This window comes from Chrysochloris asiatica, unplaced genomic scaffold (genome assembly GCF_000296735.1).
Source record: "Chrysochloris asiatica unplaced genomic scaffold, ChrAsi1.0 scaffold00329, whole genome shotgun sequence".
NCBI classification, from domain to species: domain Eukaryota; kingdom Metazoa; phylum Chordata; class Mammalia; order Afrosoricida; family Chrysochloridae; genus Chrysochloris; species Chrysochloris asiatica.
The window spans coordinates 2248161-2260728 of NW_006408847.1; the positions used below are offsets into that span (position 1 = coordinate 2248161).

Genomic DNA, 12568 nt, shown 5'->3' on the forward strand with positions numbered 1-12568 from the left:
CCCACAATGCAGATAATACCCACTTGACCTGGCTTCAATGACTGGATGATCAGAGCTCAACCAGAAGAAGAAAGGAGAGGAAAAAAGAGTAATCTGATACAATTTGATGAACTTGACCTACACCTGTGGATGCAGTAGCTCAAAAGAGGGAAAAAATCTTTACAGCAAGGATCATTCCCATCCCCTCCATACTCAGAGTAGACAGGGATGGGCAACTTGGACATTGGATACCCAAAGTCTCTGTATGTGTGTGTGTTTGGGGGGGGGTGGTCGCGGCTACAAAGGCAAGAAGTGACTGGCTTACAAGCTTTCAAGAGGGAACCTAGATCCAGAGGGTGTGGAGGAAAGTAGAATCTCCACTGAGTAGTATCCAATCTGTCTAGGCGGGCTGATGAAAGGAAATTCGGATAGGCCTCTTGTGATACAATAGTGAATAATTGTTATCAGGACTGATTGTGCGGGTTGAAAATGTAAAGGTAGACGTTTTGTAGCAAGGAAGGGAGGGATTAACTTTGCGGTCTAGGAGCAGAGGTCCCTGGGACCATCAAGGGAGAAAAGCGGAGAGCGGGACCCTACCCAGAGAAGCAGTGATGCCAGAGATGGAGGCAGAGACGATGATGTGGAAAGATGGAGAGGCTGGGGACTTTAGACCTAGAGAGGGAGAGGGGCTGTATGCTGATGGCTGGGGGTGGGGGAGACAGGCTTGCAGGGTATACCCTTTGGTTGGTTGATGATGCATGAAGGAGATTGTAACCATGGCAATGAAATGATATATGATAGGATGAATGTAAAGCTAATGTTCTCCCATGTAAACTATCACATAATTCACAATAAAACACTAAAAGAAATAAAATAAAGAGGTCTTTCATAGCAAATGTGTCTAATGCAATAGGTCATTTAATTTCTTGACTGATAATTCCATGAGCACTGGTTGTTGATCCAAATAAAATAAAATTTTTGACAGCTTCAATCTTTTCTTCTTTAATCATAATGTTATTTATTGGTCCAGTTGAGAGAAGTTTTGTTTTCTTACATTGAGATGTAATCCATACTGAAAACTATAGTCTTTGCTCTTCATCAGTAAGTACTTCAAGTCTTCTTTGCTTCTAGCAAGCAAGATTGTGTCATGAGCATATCGCAGGTTTTTAATGATTCTTTCTCCAATCCAATCTTGATACCATGTTCTTCTTCATATAATCAATTTCTCAGTTTATTTGCATAAGTATGGAGAAAGAATACATAGTTCTATTGAATATTTGGACTTATGGTATAGATCTGTAGGATCAGCACTGGACTGAGAACCACAAGGTTGTCAGTTCAAACTCACTAGTCACTCCTTAGAAACCCTATGTTTCTAAGGTCACTGTGGGTTGGAAAACACTCCACCGCACTTGACAACAACAACATTGAAATACTGGATTCCTGGTGTGATGCTGTAGGATAAACACTGGAATGCTAACCAAAAGGCCGGTGATTCAAACCCATTGGCCTCTCCTCTACACAAGTTGCTACAAGTAAGAATCAATTAGACAGCACACAACAATAACAACAACTGAAATAAGTTAAGGTGCGCTGGTGGCACTGTGTGTTAAGTGTTTGGCTGCTAACTACAAGGTTAGCAGTTCAACCCAACAGCCACTCCAAGGGAGAAGGATGAGGCTGTCTTTTCCTGTAAAGATTCACAGTCTTGGAAACCCTATATAGAGTCGCACGAGTTGGAATCCACTCTATGGCAGTGGGTTTGGGGTATTGAAACAAACCTAGGCGTCTGTTAGCTTGTAGACACCTTTGTCTCTTCTCCTCTCCCCCTCCCCCTCATATTCCTCCTTTTAAGAAAGAGTCTAGTAAGGATGAAAATATTTCCTTAGACGGTAGTTTGTCTCAATTTTTTAGTCTAGAAAGCACCCTATCAGGATATCTCTCAAGTTTTCCTGAAGAATATACAACCTATGAGATAGTAAGTCTTTGAAAATAATGCATAAGTAAATCCAGTATATGAAAATAAGTTTGCTGCTTGTATAATATCTGTAGCTTTATGGTTTATTAAATTCATTTGAAGTCTTCTGAGTGCTGCTGAGATTTGGGGGAAATACCAGGTCTTGCTCACATTGTATCTTCTCAACTGGAGTGTTTGTTTGCATTATTATGTCTTTGTGGATTTGTTGTTGTTAGGTGCCTTTGAGTCAGGTCCAACTCACAGCAACAACAAAATGAAATACTGCCTGGTCCTGTGCCATCCTCACAATCATTACACTTGATCCCATTGCCATTTCATCTTGGTGGAGGTCTTTCTCTTTTTCGCTGACCCTCCACTTTACCAAGCATTATGTCCTTCTGCTGGGACTGGTCCCTCCTAGTAATATGTCTAAAGTATGAGAGATGAAATCTCACCATCCTGGCTTCTAAAGGGCATTCTGGCTGTACTTCTAACACAGATTTGATTCTTCTTCTAGAAGTCCATGGTACTTTCAATATTTTTTTTCAGCACCATAATGCAAATGCATCAATTCTTCTATGGTCTTCCTTACTCACTGTCCAACTTTCACATGCATATGAGGCTATTGAAAATATCATGGCTTCGGTCCGGTTCACCTTAGTCCTCAGACTGGCATCTTTGCTCTTGAACGTGTTTTAATTATGTCAATATGTAGCTATAAACTAATTCTGAGTTTTGGTATGGCACTCTAGGAGAAGCACTGGACTGCTAATCAAAGGGTCAGTGGTCCAAACCCACCAGTTACACCTGGGAAACCCTCTATGCATCAGAACTGATTCATTGTCACTTTACAACAACAACAACATAAGCTTGTGTGATGATTGGCATTTGCCTTTTAAAAAAATGATTTTGCAAAAACTTTCTTGATTTGAAAGTAAAGTTTAGTTGTATTTGTATTAGGCTGTAGAAGGAGGAGTTCCTTTTATTTTTTTAAAGTATAATTTAAAAATATAATGTATTATCTTGTTACGTATGAAAACCTGAATAATCTTGCTGAGACTGAGAAATCTAATTCTGTAGTACTCAATTTCTATAACTTTTTATCTTTTCTTTTTCTAGGTACCAAAGGAAGAAATAAAGGAGAGTTTACAAATCTTCAGGGGGTAGCTGCATCTACAAGTGGAAAAATATTAATTGCAGACAGTAACAACCAGTGTGTGCAGGTATTGCTGCTAATTGGATACCTTTAACCAATTATATAGATGAAATATACACAGCTGCATATTTTCCTGGCTTAAGCCCTAAAACACGTAACACAAGGAAAGAATAGATTTCTAATTGCAGATTTTTTATTATGTCAAAATTTTCATTTATTTGGTCAATTTGTTCTTTTAGTATTTTCCTGAATTCCTCTAAAGCTTTTTCTGTGTTCTCCTTGCTTTCCTCGATTTTTCTGTACATCCTTGTTCAAAAAGGCTTCCAAAAGTTCAAGGAAAAGTTCCATTATCTTTTAATTCCATTACTGCTCTGAAGTCCTCTTGTATATATGTATAGGCTTTTCTTAAAATAAGTTTGTATGTTCTGACCTGTAGTACAAATGTTCTTGCTGATTTCTTCCTCTGCATTTCCTGTGCAAGTTCCGATCTGTTGTTGTTAGGTGCCAACAAGTCCATTCCAACTCACAGTGACTCTGTGTGACTCTATGTAAAACAGAACAAAACATTTCCAGATCCTGTGCCATCCTCTAGAATGGCTATCATCTCGTCTTTCATGATGTTGGGAAAGTTTTCTTTAAACAACTCTCGGACAGTATTCTCTATGGGCTTTTTTGTCTCTTTCTGTTCTAGAATTCCAGTCACATGCAAGTTTTCTCACTTGAAGTATCCCACCTTAGTATTAGGCTTTCTTTAGGTTTTTTATTCCTTTTTTTCCCCTTATTCATCTTATGGATATATACTGAGAGATTTTCTTCAAGTTCAGTAATTTGGCCTTCCACTGCTTCAATTCTACTTCTTTGTCCTATATTTCTAAAGTCTGGATATGGCACGGTAGGATAAGCACTGGACCGCAAGGTCAATTTGAACCACAAGGTCAGTGGTTCCAACCCACCAGACACTCCTTGAAAACCCTATACAGGGTTGCTATAAGTCAGAACCAATTTGACGGCACTTAACAGCAGCAACAACGAAGTCTTAGTATTAATCTTCTTTCTTTCTGGTTGCTGTTTTTGTATGGTTCCCATTTTTTCCCTCCATTTAGTCATTTTGCTTCCTGAATTCTTCAAACATTTTGTCAGTGTTTTCCTTGATTTCATATGCAGTTTTCTGCATCATTCTTTCAATCTGTTGAAGTTGCCTAATTAGCATTCTTTTTATATTTCTTATCAGGTAGTTCTGGTACCACTTCTCATGGTATATTTTATCTCTATTTTGGTCACTTGTTTGAGGCATTCTGTCTTGTGTCTTCATGTAAGCTGAAATTGTCCTTTTTCTTCGAGACATTGTGGTGTCATATTTATATTTTACTGATGATTGTATATTGGTATGTTCTTAGTGGATATGGTAGAGACTGAAAGTGTGACTGCAGTTAGTTCTCTGTTCACTGTGTAGCATACATCAGGGTGGGGTCACCTGCCTCCAGAAGCAAGGGTGCCATGCCTAGCACCCAGCTACAGAAAGAGCTGAGGGCAGGGACTGGCCATGCCCCCAGCTACCAGGAGGACATAGGAACAAGAGAGTACTGCACCCCCTTCCTGCCATTTTCCAGGCACCCAAAAAAACCCAAGATGGTTGCACTGTTCCATGTCAACCCATTGTTGTTGTTGTTCAGTGTTGTCAAGTCGATTCTGATTCAGAGCAACCCTGTCTGTGTAGGGTTTCCAAGGAGTGGCTAGTGAATTTGAACCCTGGGGTTCAAACCTACCTTTCGGTCCAGTGCTTTATCCCACAGCGCCATTTTTCTTCTGTCTTGCTGCCTCCTGTTCAGCTTCATCTTCTAGTCAGCACTCAGTCCACCTCTGTTTCCTATCCTGTATGCTCAGAGTTCCAGGATAACCATCTGTATTAGTTTCATTCAGCCTCCCATGTCTGTTGCAGTCAGCCCAGTGCATCTGCCTACGCCACTGTCTTGCCACAGCTGACCTCATTTGATTTCTTAACTGCTGCTTTCCATGAGTGTTGATTGTGGATCCAAACAAAATGAAGTCTCTGACAACTTCAATGTTTTCTTCATTATCATGTTGTTATTTATTGGTCCAGTTGTAAGGATTTTCATTTTCTTTCCATTGAGGTGTAATCCATACTGAAGGCTGTAGTCTTTGGTCTTCATCAGTAAGTGTAACAAGTCCTCTTCCCGTTTAGCAAAGAAGGTTGTGTCATCTGCGTATCACAAGTTGTTAATAATTCTTCTTCCAATCTTGATGGTAATAATGAACAGAACAAAGGCATACTGAGTGGTTTAAATTTAGGACAGATGTGGTCTGAGTTGTATTTTATTACCATATTTATTCAATCTGTATGTTGAGCAAATAATCCAGGAAGCTGGACTATATGAAGATTATGGCATCAGGATTGGAGAAAGAGTATAGGTTGGTTTAGGTATAGGTTCCACATGAGCACAATTAAGTGTTCTGAAATTCCCACTCTTTCCAATGTTAATTCATAATTGCTTATGTACGTAGTTAAATGCCTTTGCATGTTAATAAAACACACACAGGCAAGCATCTTTCTAGTATTCTTTGCTTTTAGCCAAGATCCATCTGGCATCAGCAATGATATCCTTTAGTCTACTTCCTTTTCTGAATCTGAATTGAATTTCTGGCAGTTCTTTGTGGATGTACAGCTGCAACTCTGTTTGAAGTTCCCATCTAATGACTATAATTTGTTTTCCAGATATTTTCCAATGACGGCCAGTTCAAAAGTCGTTTTGGCATACGAGGACGCTCTCCTGGGCAGCTGCAGCGACCCACAGGAGTAGCTGTGCATCCTAGTGGGGACATAATCATTGCAGATTATGATAATAAGTGGGTTAGCATTTTTTCTTCAGATGGAAAGTTTAAGGTAAGATTAACTACAAATTGACTACTAAGTAATAGATGGAAGGAATACGAATTATAGGTCACATTTATCATTTTCTTTTTTGAGAGCTGATAAAATATTTAACAATTCTTCATGTGCAGGGCATCTTGAGTTTGTTTTGTTAAGTGATAATAATGTTGATATTGTCTGTAATCTACTCATATATCCTCAGCGTCACTGTAAGTCTAATAAAGTAAGTCAATTAGGTTCCTCAATTGCTTCTTCCTCTTTTTGTTTTTTAAGCCATAAAGTTAATAGGGAAAATGTTCTTTTGTGGGGGAAAAAAGACCTGGCAACATGCTCCTGTCAAAAATACAGCCTGAAGACACATTATGGAGCAGTTCTACTCTGTCCTGGAGGATCATTATGAGTTAGAAGTAACTCAACTGGAACACAACAGCGATACTGAATTGGTTTCACATGTTGAGACACAAGTTTCATATCTAAAAGAGAAGAGTTTCCTAAGTGTAGTGTTTCTTATTCAACAATTTGACATTCCACATGTAATAGATATTCCTCTTGGAAGAGCTGTATTCTTGGAGCTCCTATACCAGAGGATGATAATTGGAATAAACACTGAAGAGCACTCATGCCCCCTAGAGGATAGGAGGAATAACTAGAGTAGCGTTTCAATAATACCCTTCTTTTTTTTTACCATAAGTATTTATCAATACCCAAAGGGTACAAAGATAGCAAGTGAAAACACATTAGTATTGTAATGGAAATACTTCCAATGTGATGCCTAGAACTACATACTAAAATACACTTTTTTCCCTCGTTTATATCTTCAGTGGTGGTGGTGGTTATGTGCCGTGGAGTCGGTTCCGACTCATAGCAACCCTATACAGTGTTTCCGAGGCTGTAAATCTTTATGGAAGCAGAAAGCCTTCTCTCTCTCTCACGGAACAGCTGATAGTTTCAAACTGCTGACACTGAGGTTAGCAGCCCTATTCATAACCACCACACTACCAGAGCTCCTTTATATCTTCAGTGGTGGTGGTGGTTGGGTACCTTAGAGTCGATTCTGACTAATAGCGACCCTGTACAGGATTTCTGAGGCTGTAAATCTTTACAGGAGCAGAAAGCCTCATCTTTCTCCCGCAGAACAGCTGGTAGTTTTGAACTGCCGACCTTAAGGTTCGCAGCCCGATTCATAACCACTATGCTACCAGAGCTCCTTATATCTTCAGTAGGACTCAATAAAAATGTGCAGGTCTTCTGAAAACATGCACTTAATACCAATGTGGATTCTTTGTATTAATAGAATAGCTGAGAAAAACCTATTTTTTTCAATGGTGTACTCAAATAGGAAGTAATTGTGGAACTACTTGGTGAAAAAAAAAAGATGGTGGAAACTGTCTGATATTTCAGGTAATTGAAAGGTCATCAGTTTGCTTTATATTTTTATTCTCTGAAAAGCACCTTCAGATGAAGTAGCTTTTATTCCATTTCTCACTTCAGAAATTCCCACTCCCTCCAATAGCTTTGTTTTTCTTTATGAGGACTGATAGAATAGTCCAGAAGGACACTGGGGAATATTCTGATAACTATGCTGTGTCCAGACTTAGACTGATGAGATTTCTGTCTAACCTGATTTTATCTTTCTTTCTGCCCTGATTTAAAAAATCATAGTTATATTTGATAAGTCTAAGATATATTAATAGACTTCAAAAAGTTTGTGGAAAAATGGAATGAAAATATAATGGAATTTTTCCATGAACTTTTTGAAGTCCCCCTACCCCCTTACATAACCTGTGCCTTTTAAACACACTTGACAGTAGACATTCCAAGCCTAGTGAGGAAATCTTTAGTTTAGGAGGAAGGGGAGGAGTCTCCCACAGTAGCTAAAAAGGTTAAGTGCTTGATATAATGTTGAAGCACTCAGCTGCTAACAGAAAAGTCAGAGGATTGAACCAGTGGCTCTTTGGGGAAATAGTATGGCTATTTGCTTCTGTAAAGATTTCAGCCTAGGAAATCCTATAAAACAGGTTTACTCTGTCCTATGGAGTCCTGATGTGGTGCTGTGGGTTATTGAGCTGGACTATAAAGTCAGTTTGAACCATAAGATGGTGGTGCAAGCTCACCAATCACTCCTTGCTATGGGTGGGAACTGACTCTATGGTACTTAACAACAATATAGGGTCAATGGAGTCCTGGTATGGTGTTGTAGGATAAGAACTGTACTATTAACTACAAGCTTGGCAGTTCAGGTTCACTATGAGTCAGAATCATCTTGGTCATACTTAACAACAGCAGCAACAACAACAACAACAAAGTGGCTAAGAGTTGGAATCAACTGACTGCATACTGTAAGAATGACTGCAACAAAGGGCTTTGATAGCACATAACAGATAAAGGAAGGCTACTTTAAAAGGTTGGTCAGCAATGGCGTGTCTAAACAGATGACCTTAGAGTCCACAACCTACTAAAGGAGAATTAGCTATTTGGGGAGCAGGGATTAGGGAGAGGACCCATAAGGGAATCAGCAATGCAAAGTCTGTGAAGTGCAGTAGCATGATGGAAGTTGGTGTATAGGAGGAGCAGAAAGAAGGTTGGAATGGTGGGAGATGAGAAAGTTAAAGAGGTTTAATTTTTTTCTTTTTTTTCTTTTAGACCTGCACCAGTTTTCATTTGTGTGATACAATGCCATCGAGTTGGTATTATATATTTCCATATATATGGAAAAATAAGAAGCAAAATAGTGTTTATATCTAGAAAAAACTATTAGTAGTAGTAGGAGAAACTCTTACATTTCATTTTATACACTTGTTTATAGGCATTATCACTTTATTACATCTTGCAGATAGTCTTTTTTTTTTCAAATTGAAGGTTGTGGCACCTCTGTGTTGAGCAACTCTGTCTACTGGCACCATTTTTCCAACAGCATATACTTATTTTGTGTCTCTGTGTCACGTTTTGATAATGGTCTCAATATTTCAAACGTTTCCATATTGCCATTGTATACCTAACAGACTAAAGTATATTGTAAACATAACTGTTGAATGCACTTGTTGTTAAGTGCTGTCAAGTCTGTGCCAACTCAGAGCAACCCTATACAGAGTTTCTAAGATGAGGCATGAGTCCTGGTATGGCACTGTGGGTTAATGCATTAGACTGCAAAATCAGTTTGAACTGCAAAGTTGGCGGTTCAAGCTTACCAGCCACTCCATGGAAACCCTATACAGAGTTACTATGGGTCAGAACTGACTCGATGGCACTTAAAAACAAAAACAAAACATAAGGCGAGGTTGGTGGATTTGAACCACTGACCTTGGGGTTAGCAGCCCAGTGCTCATCCTACAGCGCCACACTAGGACTAAAAAAAAAAATCTGTGATTCACTTTATTGTAATATTTGCTTTATTGCAGTGGTTTGGAACTATACCTGCAATGTGTCCGAGGAGCCCTGGTAGTGTAGTGGGTTATGCATTGGGTATTAACTGCCAGATCAGCAGGTTGAATTCATCAACTGCTCCATGAAAGATGAGTCTTTCTGTTCCCGTTCAGATTTATAGCCTCAGAAACACAATACAGGGACACTATGAGTCGGAACAGACTCAACAGTACATAATAATAAAAAATAACACCTATATATGTGTTTGTTGTTGTTGCTAAGTGTCATTGAGTTGATTCTGACCCATAGCAACCTTGTTCAAATGACTTTGCAGTCTGACGTATTTGCCCACAGCGCCACAAGGAAGCTTCAAAAATTTCATGGAAAAATTCCACTTATTTTAATTTTATTTTCCCAGGAACTTTTTGAAGTCCCTTCATATGTTACCACTAATAGAAATATAATGTGAGCCAAATGTGCAATTTCAAATTTCTTAATAGTAATGTCAAAAAAAGAAAAAGAAACATTATACTAGTATATTTTATTTAACCCAATATAGCTAACATATATATCAAAGTATAATATCTAAAGTATTATTTCAGAATGTAATCAATATAAAAACATTCAAGAATTGAGGAAAATATCAAGCCTCAACTTGTAATATTGAAGGATTCTATGGGGAAAATATTGAATGATGCATAAAGCATCAAAAGAAGATGGAAGAAAAAAAAAGAATGTAAATCTGCTTAGCTATTTCTATGAATAAAGCCTTTAGATAATGTCAAAAGAGAAAAGAAAAGAAGATGGAAGAAATACAAAGAGTTGCTGTATCCAAAAGAATTGGCCGACGTTCCACCATTTCAAGAGTGAGCATATGTTTAAGAACTGATGGTACTGAAGGCATTGGTGAAAAGCAAGGCTCAGGAATTGACAAAATACAAATCGAAATCTTTCAACAAACTGATGCAACATTGGTGGTATTCACACATCTGTGCCAGGAAATTTGGAAGAAACGTACGTGGCCAACTCATTGGAAAAGATCCATATTTATGCTTATTCCAAAGAGGGGTGACCCAATGGAATGAGGAAACCATCGAACAATATCATTAATATATGCAAGTACACGGGCAGGAAACGCCTATAAATTTAAGCCAGATTCATAAGAGGATGTAGAATGAAGGATATCATTGCTGACATCAGATGGATCTTGGCTGAAAGCAGACAATATCAGAAAAATGTTTACTTGTGCTTTGTTGACAATGCAAAGGCTTTTGACTATGTAGACCCCTGACAAACTATGGATTACATTGAGAAGAATGTATATTCCAGAACACTTAATTGTGCTCATAACTTGTACATATGCCAAGAGGCAGTTGTTTGAAATGAAAAAGGGGATACTGAATGGTTTAAAATCAGAAAAGGTATGCATCAGGGTTGTATCCTATCACCATACTTATTCAGTCTGTATGTTGAGCTAATAATCTAAGAAGGTGGGTTATATGAAAAAAACGTGACATCAGGATTAGAGAAAGGTTCATTAACAACCTGAGATATATAACCTTGCTTGCTAGAAGTGACGAGAATTTAAAATACTTACTTTGAAGTCTTTGAAGATCAAAGACTACAGCCTTCAATATGGGCTACACCTCAATGTAAAGAAAACAAAAATCCTCATAAGTGAACCAATAAATCCATATAAATGGAGAAAAGATTGAAGTTGTCATTTTGCTTAGATCCAACATCAAAACTCATGAAACAGCAGTCAAGAAATCAAACGACATATTGCATTAGGCAAATCTGCTGTTCAAGACCTCTTTAAAGTCTTAAAGAGCAAAGATGTTACATTGAGGACTAAGGTGTGCCTAACCCATGCCATGGTATTTTTAGTAGCCTTATATGCATGTGAAAGTTTGACAACGAATAAAGGAGATCATGGAGGAATTGATGCATTTGAATTATGGTATTGGAGAAGTATATGAAAAGTACCATGAAATGTGAAAAGAAAAAACACATCTGTGTTGTACAAAATACAACCAGAGTGTTCCTTAGAACCCAGGATGGTCAGACTTAACTCTCATACTTTGGACATATTTTCAGAAAGGTCCAGTCCCTGGAGAAGAGCATCATGCTTGGTAAAGTTGAGTGTCAGGGAAAAAGAGTAAGACTCCCCGGGAGATAAGATTGACACAGTGGTAGCAGCAATGGGGTGAAATATAACAGAGTGTGAGTAGGATGGAGTACTAGGCAGTGATTCATCCTGTTGTGTGCATAGGTTATCTACGAGTTGGAACAGACTTGATAGTTCCTAACAATAAACAACATAATAGGAGAAAAAAATTAAAACCCAAACTAACACCTTTTGAGTTCTTAACTTCTTCCATGATACTATAGTTCTTCCTGTCACCCAGGATCAAAATTTCAGAGCACAATTCTTCTTTTACTAGTTTGGATCTCAATTTTCTCATGTATAAAATGGTAGCTATATTTACAGACTTCCTGAAAGGATAAGGCAAAGTGGGACGCACAGCATGAGGCACACAGACAGTCCCCGTTCTCCCCACTCATCCAGCTGATATTCTGCCTCACCACAGGATGACCTTCTTTCCCCAAAGAGACATGCAGGTTTATGTGGAAGAGAGTATGGAGAAAGGAGCACCCACAGTGGGTGTTCCATCTTTGTATGGTCCTTTATACTTCGACATTTATAAGTGGCTGAGATACAAATTTGATCTTTTAGACAAAAGGGGCACAATTATCAACGAAGGAAACAATGATATCCCTGGCAAGGGAATCTGCTGTGAAAATTTGTTTCAGATGCTCCAATCCAGCCCAAAGATCAAAGAGACTATAACATAATGGCTTGTAAAGAATATCAGACTTTCTTTCATGTCTGAATGGAAGGTAAGTCATCAGAGATCAAAAGAAAAAGATGGCACTCTGATTATTAAAGCAAGAATATTATTACTGCCTAACCTTATGAACACTAGTTGTTACTTAAATGACTCAGCCTTATAATCTCAAATGGACCATAATTATCTAGAATGAAAACAGAAAATAAAAGGATAAAAAGGTGGCATCAGGATTGGAGGAAGACTCATTAACAACCTGCAATATGCAGATGATACAACCTTGCTTGCAGAAAGTGAAGAGGACTTAAAACATATACTGATGAAGATCAAAGACCACAGCCTTTGGTATGAATTACATCTCAATGTAAAGAAAA

General features: G+C 38.3%; 1 protein-coding gene across 1 annotated transcript in view; it reads left to right on the forward strand.

Moving 5' to 3' along the window:
* TRIM2 (tripartite motif containing 2) overlaps nt 1-12568 on the forward strand; it is a 312448-nt gene that overhangs the window by 278637 nt on the left and 21243 nt on the right. Inside the window, exons 7-8 of the mRNA XM_006875503.1 lie at nt 3056-3159; nt 5827-5994. Of these exons, the coding sequence (XP_006875565.1) occupies nt 3056-3159; nt 5827-5994 (272 nt within the window). The remainder of the gene's footprint in view (nt 1-3055; nt 3160-5826; nt 5995-12568) is intronic.